Consider the following 12,757-nt stretch of genomic DNA (forward strand, 5'->3'; position numbering starts at 1 on the left):
AAATTTCTCTGACATGCGTCTCGTCAAATCTGTTATATCCTTCTTCTTCTTCTACTACGCCTTGTGATTTTCGAGGCTGCACAGACGTTTAAATTTGTTTTATTTATGCTAAATCCTCCATGAAAGTGTATAATCCAATAGTACATTAAACGCTGGAACCTTTCAGTTTATTTAATTCGCTGCGATTAATTATGAATAATCCGGTACAGCAAACATTGGTAAAATTTAACAAATCAATACGAATTATTGATTCAGGAATGTAGAATAACAATGTTCGTTCTTTAAAAAATACTCGTGCCATATGATTCTTCATTTCACACGATAACGCAAGGAAAAGGAAGGAATAATATTTATTCACTCCTGTCGTTGTGTTATCGTATGAACTGAAGAATAACAAGTAGTTTACAGATAATCTAATTAGCATACTTTAATGTACACTGAGTGTGGAAAGACTCTAATCATACTGTATTGAATAAAATATCAGTTCATCTTGTAAAGTTAATTGCCTAGTTCAGCACTTCATTCAGGTTTCTTTGAGACAAATATAAGCAACGGTCCTCCGACAATTGCTACACTACTTAACGTGTAGTACAAACCATTATAACTTTGTAGGGTGTCTCGGAAGAAACCTATAAAAAAGAAGGGGGAGAATTAAATGAATCTATATATGATTTTTATTCGTTTACTCCCATAATCAATGCTTGAACAGGAGTAGAATGAAAATGTGAAAACATTTAACTTGTTTTACTTGTCCAAACTTTCGCCAAAGTAAAACATGTTATCAAAAAATTATTTCCTTAAATTCAGTGTTAGATTTAGTCCCAAAAATATATTTATTTTCTTAATTTAAGTACAAAAAATATTTTTCTATGTTCATAGAATCTCTTCTGTTACTGTACAAATAAAAAAACGTACCTTATCGTAAAACATCTTCTGGAATAGGAAATCATTAGATAGTAAGCAACTATTTTTTTCTAATTCCTTCGCCACCACCCTTTTCGGCCTTCAAGACAACTTCTAATTTCGATAAGAGTTAATCAAAAAGACGTTAATCTTCGCTACAAAGAATACATCATATTTTTTTGTCAAAAACCTTTCAAGTAATCGTGCGCTGTGAACTGATAGTGGCTTGTCATCACGTTCACCTTTTCTGACCAAATGACTACTTTAAATAGAGAACCTTCCTGAATGATCTCACACATTGCCATTAGAGATATTAACTTCGTGCATCATTAAAAGTATTCACTTCAGGCATTGACATTACCATCATTACTTTCATGCTTCGTCACTAACTTCATACCAATAACAGTTACTGGCTTGTTTCACGAGTGGATAGCGTACCTGCTCTCCAATCAACAGACAATGATTTGGAATTCTGATGTAGTGGATATCGGTATAAAAGTTTAGGTGATATGCAATATTCTGTTGTCGAGCTTGAAACCACCACTCAAATTATTTAAGGCCTGAAGTGACTTGAAAAGTTCCTTGTCTCGTCTGAAGCACAGTGTCTGGATTATCTAATCCATGACACATAATGTTCTATAGCTTTACATACTTTTATAAGGGGAGAAAGATTCACATGCAAAACTTTTTTATGCAATATTTTTTACTCATAGCTTTGTTTTAACCTTCAGATGCTCATCTCACATGCCTGCCAAATTCTTACAATATTTCGTTATCAAGTTTAAATATTCCTTCTGAATCGAAACCATTTATCTCTGTGTTTGTAGTACATGTTGATTGGATTTTAACAGTATAGATGAGAACACAGATTGATAAGAAAATAACTATTTATTGACGTAATTCCAAATATTTCGCTGGTATTTTATAAAATTGTTGAAGAAGCATCTGTTATATTAAATGATAGTAGTAGTGCGAATCTGATTCAGTTTCTAATTGACTACTTGTACAATGTCCAAGCTACGGCAATAAAAACTGCTATTTAGTGTACATATCTATCAGGTAGTTGTTACTTTTTGAAGAAGGAATGTCACGTTTTGTTTTACAAATAAACAGTTTTTTCATCATATATTGTTAACCAATCTAAAAGTAAAAAATAATGAGAACCAAACGACTGGATGTATTGATGTTTCACTTACCAATAAGAGTTGGCGAAAGGAGCTGAACACATCCACCAATGCAGGAGGACAAACCAGTTGAGAGCGCGTATTTTTCACTTCCGAGAAACTCTTCATACAAAATTTTGAATATTGATTGAACACAATTGCATGTCCCGAAAACCACACACACCACCATCAATGTTACATAACTGTGAGCCGATGGAATACAAGTCATGTTTATTCCTGCTATTACCATAAACAACACAACAACGTGTTTTTTGCTTAATTTTCTTTTATCGGTCACCCATCCAACCAAGAGTTGAGAGATCAAGCCGACTAGAGAAGCGGCCAACACAAGATAAACAGCATAATCTCTTGTAATCCCTTTATCGTTAGCAAAATCAATTATTATCGTGTAATGGATTTGGTACAAAATGGCATATGAGGTATACCCGAAAGTAATTATAATGAAGTTTAAATTTATCAGCAAACCTAGAGTAAGTTGAAGAGTGGAAAGTATCGATTCTAAAAATCGAAGAAATAGCTTTTTCTCCTTTACTGTTTCCACTTCATTCTCTCTCTCTGCTAAACGTTCATTCTTTTCAAGCTCTGACTTTTCTATGCTTCTGTTTAATGCTAAAGACTTGGGCTCATCCTTTACAAAGTCATCGTGCTCTTTCACAGCAGGAAGTGAACTTTTATTGGTTTGATTATCGAGTTCCTCGATATTACGCATTTTGGGAGATGGCTTTATTACAATTGCAGAAATGAACACATGCATAGACACACCTCCTAAAATTAAAAAGCAACCTCGAAGTCCGTAGTGGTCTATCATTTTTTCACTTAGCAGTGGCAGAACACTACCAGCTGTTCCGCCGGTGAAAACTAAGGCTAACACTGTAGTCTTCGTCGTTTTGAAATGTTTGCAGATTGTGAGAGGAATCACTACCGTTAACAGACTCATTCCAGAACCTACAAATAAAGAAAACAAATTGAATGTTAAGCATACAAAATACACATGAAAATTTAAAGTGATTATTATACTATGGTAATGTGTCTATTGTAAGCAAATTTTCTGGATCATGCGAATTTCTTGCGTGACCTTGGTGCAACGATGTGGAACTTGCATCTCTTTGTGATTTTTACTGATGCAAGTTCCATTACAACCAACTTTAAACGATGTGTTTATAGTAAATTTTATCCAATCCATTCGTAAAATTTCAGCAAAATTAGAGCATATGAAATAAGTTGACGACATTAAAAATATGCAAGAAAAATGAAAATAGGAAGACCACGTGAACAAACTAAAGCTCGGGGGTTTTCTTAATTAGGTCAGAGTGTTCTCAGCTGTATACCGGAACATTAAGGTTCTAGAAGTATACAGTACACTTCTTTGGTTTACACATAAGGACTGTCGTGAACTTGACTCCCATGCAATGCTCGGGTTTGACCGTTTCATGTAGAGATCGCTCCCAATGACTGGAGAGTAGATTGTTGAAAATCTGCAATAAAATATCCGAAAACACACGAAATGCCACAAAACCTATAGCACATTAGTGCCGTGTATGGGCTACAGGAATAGAAGAAAAGAGGAATCTGCTTACAATTTGCTAGAACACACCTGAGGGTTGTAATCATTGGGGAAGGCATAGTGAAGGAGATTGTTCCAAAGGAAAGAAGTAGAGGGGATGAAAGAGGAGGCAGTGAAGTTGATTCGGTGAGTTTCAAATGCACTGTAAAAGAGTGTTGGTTAACAGTAGCTCTTGTTTTAATGATTTTGGAGGAGAGTGGAGGAATAATAGTGGCGTAGTAGTAGAGACTCAAGACAGAAATTGAAGTTTATGAGAGATGAATTGAAATTTGTGTGTGTGTGTGTGTGTGTGTCAGAGAGAGAGAGAGAGAGAGAGAGAGAGAGAGATCAATAATTAGCCGGACTACTCTACACTGAATCGAATCGAGCAATCCTAGAGAGCATTTTGATACCCCAAATATGGGAGCAGTATTCCATGGATGGGCAGGTTTGGACTTTGTATAGAGTTATCAGCTGTAAAGGTGTAAAGCAGTGTCTGGTTGCGAAAAAGTAACCAAGTTTTTTTGGTGGTGCAGGTCAGTCCGAGTATAGAAATCCGATCATGTTTGGATATCTCGGTATTACTGAAGATAAGGGAAAGGATGCTAGTTCTTTTCTTTTTTGCAAGAGATCAGTTTCAAATTTATAAGGTTGTCCTTGCCTCAATGGGATGTAGCTAGGAAATTTGAGTTCGGATCCCTGGTCGTGGTAGATCGTGAGGATTCTAATACTTGAGCACTACAAGGTTTGTGAAATGAAAAGGAGGAATGGATAGGATTGGAAGTCAGAGAGAGCAGGGCATTTATATACATGAGGAAGAGAGTGGGTAAAAGAACAGAACGCTGGAGTACACCTGCATTGGTAGGGAAATCTGAGGAGAACAGATCGTTCACCATGACACGTAGTGAGCGACCATTCAGAAAGTTGGCGATCCCGTTGTAGAGTGATATATCAAAATTAAACCAATTAGTGTATGTATGCCTTAGTAAAAGGCTCCAAATGGAATGGCAACCTTGTATTTAGAAAAATTTTTATTCTGATATTGTGAATTATTTGAACTAGAAAACCTGCCATGATCCTACGAGTTTTCTTGATTTGGTGGTAATTGGATGATGTAATTTTGTAATTGAAATATATAAATCAAAAATTAAACATTGAAATGCATAAGAAAGGTTTATGGTCCTCAGAGTTATTTCAATCTAACTGTTGAACGAATACCACATTTTATTTTTAATTTTTAAATACCTGACTAATCAGCATACAATTTAAAAATGACCGTGGTTTTCTTTTTAATTTCTACGAGGAAAAACTAATCCAATAACTTACCCAAAATGAATCCATAAAATACTGCCAATGAAAGTAGACCTCGAGCAAACACACAGCATGTCATTCCCGTTACTATTAGTAAACTTCCTAATAGGGTAATCTTTTGAGTGCCGAATTTATAAACCAACATCCCGGCAAGCAGTGCTGTCAGAATATTAAAATGTTCTTTATATTGCTGTACTAAATAACAAAATTATGTATAAAAACCAAACTACGAGTTCAAATCTAAAAAAACTGCATTAACGATATTCATCCAGAGATTTACTATGAAAATAATAAACTTCATGTTTCGCTAAACACTAACAGCTTCGTCAGGAAGATAACCGCACGACAGAAAGTACTAAAAAATTTAAAATTTCAACACCCAGTTGTTTCGAAAACTTCCATAAAATTGCTTTTAAAAGTTAATATAAAATACGTTATTTCACTATAATTAAAAGGTGTATTGCTAACAATTATTTATAAATACAATTCAATACTTTAAAAAAAAATTGCATAGGTTTTTCTTTTTCTATTTGAGTGGTCAAGAAATCAATTATATGGACCTAACCATAACAGTAATCATGATTAAATTGTATGAAGCATTTATACTTGATTTAAGTAGAATTGGATTTAAAATAATGAAGATTTTTGTTTTGACGTCGCTTTTGTACAACTTACTTTTCATAACAGATTACATATTTATTTTCTAATAAGCGTCATATTACGTGGACATATCGAGAGATGCGACGTTCAAAATCAGAATATATATATATAATATATATATATGTATAATATATATATATAATATATATATATAATATACATATATATAATATATATATATATATATAATATACATATATATAATATACATATATATAATATATATATATATATATAATATATATATATATAATATATTATATAATATATATATATATATTATATAATATATACAGGGTGTTCGGGATAAATTTGACAGTTTCGTAAGGAAAAAGAAAATCTTCTTTGTATCTATTAAATTTAATGAATTGACAAAAAAACATTACAGGCAGAGTTAATTACAATACTATCAACAAGATTTACTCAAAATAACCACCATTAGCATCGATCACAGCTTCAATTCTGCTTCGGAACCTCGAACAAGCTGATGCTACAGTCTCCCTGGGAAGGGCCGCAAAAACTGTTTTAATTTTATCCATTAACTGGGCTTTTGTATTACTGGAAGTGCGATTGGTGTCTTTTTCAACTGCGCCCCATACAAAATAATCCATGGGGTTAAGGTCTGGGGAGTTTGGAGGCCAAACATTTGGACTGGTGAAGTCGTAGAAATTTTCAGACAACCATTTTTGACTTTTCCCAGAGGTGTGGCAAGGGGCCGAATCCTGCTGCCATACATACGGCCTACCATTGGCTACCCTTGTTATCCAGGGCTTGACTACAGTTAGCAACTCCACGAACAAAGCCCGAATTCCAATGCCAGGGTTCTTCAACACCTGTTCCTGCAGATTTGCGAGGAATTCTGCTGTACGAACGCAATCAGATCGTCTGCTAGGGATCTTTCTTCTTGCTACATCCTCGTAGTCACCATTGCAAGTCTCTAGTTCATGCCTGATTGTTTTTACTGTATTCAGGGAGCATTGGGCAGCAGTCGTAATATCCTTATTTTGATGGCGGGCACGAATCATCATGATACAAGTTATTCTCTTCCATGATTCAGGTGGGTTCCAGCTATCCATCCTTTCTGACATCTTGTATATGAATGAAGAAGGGTCCAAACTTTTAAATGAAGAGAAGTGTGTGTTAATACATGTAACTTACGGAAAAATATAATTAATTATAAATATGTCAAATTTATCCCGAACACCCTGTATATATATATATATATATATATATATATATATATATATATATATATATAATATATATATATATATATATATATATATATAATATATATATATATATATATATATATATATATATATATATATATATATATATATAATATATATATATATATATATATATATATATATAATATATATATATATATATATATATATATATATAATATATATATATATATATATATATATATATATATATATTCTGATTATTCACTCTCATTTTTGACACTCTTGTACACCTCTTGATGTTATATTCTGGCGATTTTTTCAAATCTTTCTCTAAATTCTTTTCTTACAGTTGTATCATAAATTAGTGAAATTTATCTTCAAACCCCTCCAATTCAAACTCAAGAAATTTCTCCATTTTGTTATTATTATTATTATTATTATTATTATTATTATTATCGCAACCATATGACTGAGGAAAGAGTGTCCCAGGTTCTATTCCCATCGAAGACGTGAGGAATTTGAGGATCTTCTTCAGCTATAGCCAAGTTAGCCGGTTTTGGGCGCGGGAAGTAGGGTTTTTTCCGCCAGTTTATCTGGCGTTTTTCATCCCGCAAGCAGGCAAACTGGCCCCGTGAACATACGCCTATACAGCAGAAAATATATACACCCCCCACCGACAGGTCAGTTGGGAGTGGTACTAAGAACTAGTCGCATCTAAGTAACACGCCGAACCTGCAGAGGAAGCGGTAATAACGCCTAGTGAAAGAAGATTATTATCATCATTACGTGACACCTCCAGGGTGTCCAAGGACTCATCGCGGAGTGCAGTCTACTCTACTTCGCTAAATACATCTCATCCTCTCCACTACTAGTTAATTCTCCTGCTACGATACTACTGCTATCTACCGTCCATTATCATCACCAACAGGTGATGTCTATAAATTGCGTGTATTTGAAGAACCAGAGTTTCCGGGAGAAAAAAAGAAAACGTTACTACCGTATGAGATCGGCTAACTCACCTTCAACTGAAAAGGGATTCACCTAGTCACGACGAGAATCGAACCCAGGTATTTTCCAATCGAAGGGCGCAATGTTCTGCTGTTCTTCCAATTGCGCTACAGAGGCTCAAGAACTTTGCCCAATTTAATTGAGCTGGCTGTCACTCAACGCGTATTCATAAATGCGATTCAGCTACTGCACTACGCGGAAGCTTTGGGCTGCTTCGTTTCGCTTCTCGTTAATCAACCTGATGTCTCCGAGCTCCCTCGAAGTCACCATACTGACGACGCGCTTAGTCCAGACATCCGATCAACACAACATCGTTGCGAAACAAGACTCCAGTCCCCAAACCATCCACTAGTTCAAGCCTCCAAGCAGCTGGATTACAGGAAACGCCACAACTCCCGGCCCAGCAATTAATAATGTTTTGTTCTTCAAATGGTTTAGGCCGTACTGTAACTATTCCCTAAATTAATATTCAAATATGCATTAACAATAAATAATAACCAGTCCTACTTACACACCTTTCAAGGCCACATAAACATATTTAACCACAAGTTAAATATCCATTAGCACAGTAAAATAAGATGTGTTTGTGGGAGGGAGTATTTTTTCTAAGTTGTTTCGCTGTTTTTGTTACTACCAAATGATTTAACACTTATTTTGAATATGCCCTGCTCAACAGGTACAGTGCAGTCTACATATTATAATAATAATTACAAATAAAAACAAAATATAAATGAAAAACACAACAAAATAAAAACATCAGTCAATGTTGGATATAAATAAATAAATAAACATAAATAAAAAATAAAAATAATATGCTTTCAGTAATCAATGGAAATACATGCACTTACAAGCAAATTGTACAACAGTGGAATTGAGGCTATAAATCCAAGCACACTTTTCTCTTGACACGTTAAAGTGTGTCATCGTAGCTATAAACAAAACTCCGTTCGATTGAATTATTCCACCAATAATAAACATATCAATGAAACACGCTGCAATTATAAGTGCTTTTGAAGGATTTAGCGTTTTCATTTTGGATGTACATCCGAGGAAAGAAAAGAGAACTAAATGAAGGGTGACTTAGTCGAGTTTTAGTGACTGGCAGGCCCAGAATAGGATAAGAAAATCTTTCGTAATAACGACTTTGATAACCTAATTTAGGAACATGTTGGGCAGTAAACGTTATCATTTGGTTTTGTTTAGTTTAAAGCTATGAATTTGCATCATTCAACAGCTCGTTTTGAACACATATTTATCAAAATAGTCTTCATGTTTTCTCCACGTTGAACGTTTCACAAGATAGGATGTTTAATTTTTCATAAGGAAGTCTTTATCATCATAACACCCAATAATAATCCGGATTCATATTGAAGTTTCATATTATCTATCGAAACCTCTGTTCTTCTTTTTTTGTGTAATAGCTCCACGCATTTCGTGGTCCTTATCAATGTAGAAATTAAAAAAGTCAATTTTCAACCTCTACTTAAAAATCCCCACTCTCTGGAAAATTTATTATTTTATTAACCAACAGGAATTTTTAGTTTATTTCAAAGCAATTTTTTTCAATAAGAATTAGGTTCGTGTCGAGCGTATTTCAGATGTCTACCTCAGCTTCTTGTTAAAGCTAAGTAGACATGTGAAATTTCTTATGCAAGCGTATGTGGAAAATGCTTAAAGTTGCTTTACTGAAAACATCATTTAATAAAATGGTGACCTTAAATGCCCTGTTACAACGAACATATCAAAAAAATCTAGTTTTCGGTAATTTCACTTCAAATAAATTTGTGTAGTTTTCTTACATATATATATGATAAATATACCTTAATTTTATCCCACACAATCACTGAAATGGTTATGAAAAAGCTACAAGCACTTCAAGTTTTTTTTTTTCAAAATCGTAGAACTCGGTGGAAGTATACCATTAAAAAATAGATCTCCCTAGCGGCACTGAGAAATTGCTAGTAACAGTACTCAGTGGAATATGAACATACATTAAATAACCGCTTTATTAGCAATACCTCCTTAAAGCCTGTTGAGCCATTGTGTTTCTTCAGGAAACAATGTCGATACGCCAAGGAATTAACGTCAGTAAATTACCAAAATTCGCCTTTATATCCTATCCCTATATAAACATAATGAACTACTGCATGCCCATCATTTTCTAAAACTAGGTTCCTCTTGCAAGTTTCTCGTTCTGTTATAAAATGCTAAAATGAGCATTTTATATGTGTGTGTGCGTGTGTCGGGGGGGGGGATCGATTAGTCCATTGTGACGAATTATTAGTCCCCTATATTATTCCTGTAAGCAATCTTGGACGGCGCATGGCTCATACAGGAATTGGGTATAGAAACATAAATTTCTACGTGTCACTCCGTCAGCACAATCTAAGAGGAACTTGGATCCATTCACTCCTATTTGTTATGAGTGATACAAACACTCAATGACATCTACTATTATATCTTATTCAAATATGATATAATAGGTATAATGATTAAAATCATTATACTTATATATAAGATGAATTATAACTTCTTGTCGATGTTTATACAAACAAGATCTGTATCAGATTTTCTTCCTATATTTTTTCCTCCTATTGCTGTTTACTAATCCTTTTTTGAGAACTGTTTAACGTATTTGAAGATTGGAGTGGATTTCCATACTGCTAAACAAGGCAGACTGGTCAGATAAACACATCTAATATAAAAGCTCAAAACAACGGTATTTATTGCTTTAACTCAAAAAACCACTCAATCTAGTCCAATATTTCATATTTCTACTTTATTTAATGAAAGATCAGTTTGCTCTACACAAGTGTGCTTTGATAAATCTAAGATATCCTTACTTTGTCATCACAAAGCTAGATCTCTAGATGAAAGACGTATACCTTCAGTTCTAGCCACTATATAGAAGCAGGTCTTCTAGCATTTGATTTTTCAGAATTAGTGGAGTTTGGTAAAGAGAAATAGTTTTATTTTCCTCAAGAAAGACACAAATATGTTTAATTTCAACACAACCTACCATGGAATTCACATGAATATAATAAAATATCTATTACGATTAGGAACAACAATATGGCGAAAGTTATCGGTCCCGTATTCTTGTTAGTCTATGATACCTTTTCGAATTACCTGTTGAATTATAGGAAAGCAACAGTTGGAGCTAAGCTATTTCCTTCGGTGGACAAAAAAGGCATTAAAGAAGAGGACATTTCTGTTCATTGGTAAACGAAATGCTGTCATGAAACCAGAACGAACCAGCATCACTAACTTTAATCTGCAGTACCAACAATATGACAATGACGATACATCGTCACATTATATTTACTAAATATCACAAATTGTTCTTCCAAAATCTGGTGAGTATTTCTTCCTCACATAGACTGAAAATGTATGCATATCACACTCTCATATTCATACATGCATAAAGTGTATATTATTTATTATTTATACCAATGTATATTATTTATACCAATCACATTTACAGAACTTATTACGTTTATAAATATAAGTTATTTTTTTAATTGGTAAAAAACATTCGATTCTCATCTACTCGGAATACAGCTAAACACAAAATACTATTTTAAGGTTTTCTTTCGTGTTTTGAAATTGGCCACCTGTCTTTATTTCAAAATTTCAAAATAATTTCAGAACCTTACCATCCGTTGTTGCGACAAATCACGGTGAAATTTAATCGTGAATCCAGAAACTACTGGATTCACGAAATAGGACCAAACCAAAGGACGTTTGGTCCTATTATAATAATAGCAAGTTTAAAAAAATAACTTATGGTTTGATTCTGTAGAATTAAAATAAATGAAAATTAATATAAGCCCTCAAATGTTCTTTTATTCTTTTAAGGTGTAAGCGGAACCTTTTACCTCTTATTTATTTATTTATTGCAGAAATCGTTAAGCTTCTTATCTTCATCCTTAATTGTCAGTAGTTGAGAGGGCTATGGGCCTATCAAGCTAGTGATGAATGAGAAAAAGTTCGAATATAGTTTTTAACTAGATTCGAACCTAAAATTGTCTTTCTTCTGAATTAGCTTTATGACTCAAATATGTTTCACATTAGGCTATATAGGGCCGTCAATTTTGCAGTTGAATTTTACATTTAATTTTTTAATAATAAAAATCATCTTATTGGGATTCGATAATAGTTACAAATACTGCTAATAATAAACAAAATAGTATTAAGTATAACAATAACATTAAATACAAATGCACGTTAAGAAACGTGTATTAAACATATATTAACATAAATAGCAGGACAGCATATTTTGATGTAGAATAACATTTGCGTTGGAATAGTTGCATTTTAAACTTCTTATTTCAAATTATACAATTATTATTATTATTATTATTATTATTATACGGACACCTCATTGGAACCGAAGACATCGAGAAAGACCAAATCTCTCCACAAAAGCTGTCATACCTCTCCTTGAACACATTAACAGACAAAGCACTCACAACTGACTCTGGTAACCCATTCCACTCATTCACCACTCCCCAAACAAACACTCTAGTCCTCACACCCCTAATAACCACACCTTTATTCAACTTCCAGGGATGACCCCCTTGTTCTGGTCCCTCTAACCAGGTTCTGAAACATTTCCCCTACATTTATCCTATAAACACTTTTAAGCAACTTAAATGTTTCTATCATATCCCCTCTTTTTCTCCTATCAACCAACTTCTACGATCTATTCTCGTTAGGAACATTCCACAAGCCACTCACCCACTATCTTGGTCACTCGTCTCTGAATTCTCTCCACCGCGTCCTCATGCCAAGAAACCAAGTGGACCAGACTCGAGCACAGTAATTCAGATGTGGGCGTATCAAGACCTTATAAAGAGGAATGACAACTTCCTTAACTCTACTTGTTAATGTGTTCTTCAATAGCCAAGTAATCTTATCGGTTACCTTAGCAACCTTAGCATTATGTTCTC

The 12,757-nt window shown here is 33.8% G+C and overlaps 1 protein-coding gene and 1 pseudogene across 2 annotated transcripts; both read right to left on the reverse strand.

The window, feature by feature from the left end:
- Positions 1 to 443: 443 nt before the first annotated feature.
- On the reverse strand, positions 444 to 11,922 carry LOC150110009 (monocarboxylate transporter 9-like). Of its 2 annotated transcripts, none has more exons than XM_090390584.1 (4): positions 11,684 to 11,922; positions 4,957 to 5,100; positions 2,100 to 3,032; positions 444 to 629 (listed from the first exon to the last, which is right to left on the reverse strand). In XM_090390584.1, exons 2-4 carry the CDS (start codon positions 5,084 to 5,086, stop codon positions 520 to 522), a joined length of 1,173 nt encoding a protein of 390 aa, XP_090246710.1. In that variant the 5' UTR covers positions 5,087 to 5,100; positions 11,684 to 11,922; the 3' UTR covers positions 444 to 519. The 2 variants fall into 2 exon arrangements, with proteins under 2 accessions (XP_090246710.1, XP_090246701.1); XM_090390575.1 differs by lacking the exon at positions 11,684 to 11,922 and adding an exon at positions 8,654 to 8,849.
- LOC150110010 (signal recognition particle RNA) lies at positions 7,925 to 8,205 on the reverse strand (annotated as a pseudogene).
- Positions 11,923 to 12,757: the final 835 nt, after the last annotated feature.

This window comes from Typopeltis vanoorti, chromosome 1, assembly GCF_054136105.1.
Source record: "Typopeltis vanoorti isolate ZY-2024b chromosome 1, IOZ_Tvanoo_1.0, whole genome shotgun sequence".
Taxonomy (NCBI): Eukaryota; Metazoa; Arthropoda; class Arachnida; order Uropygi; family Thelyphonidae; genus Typopeltis; species Typopeltis vanoorti.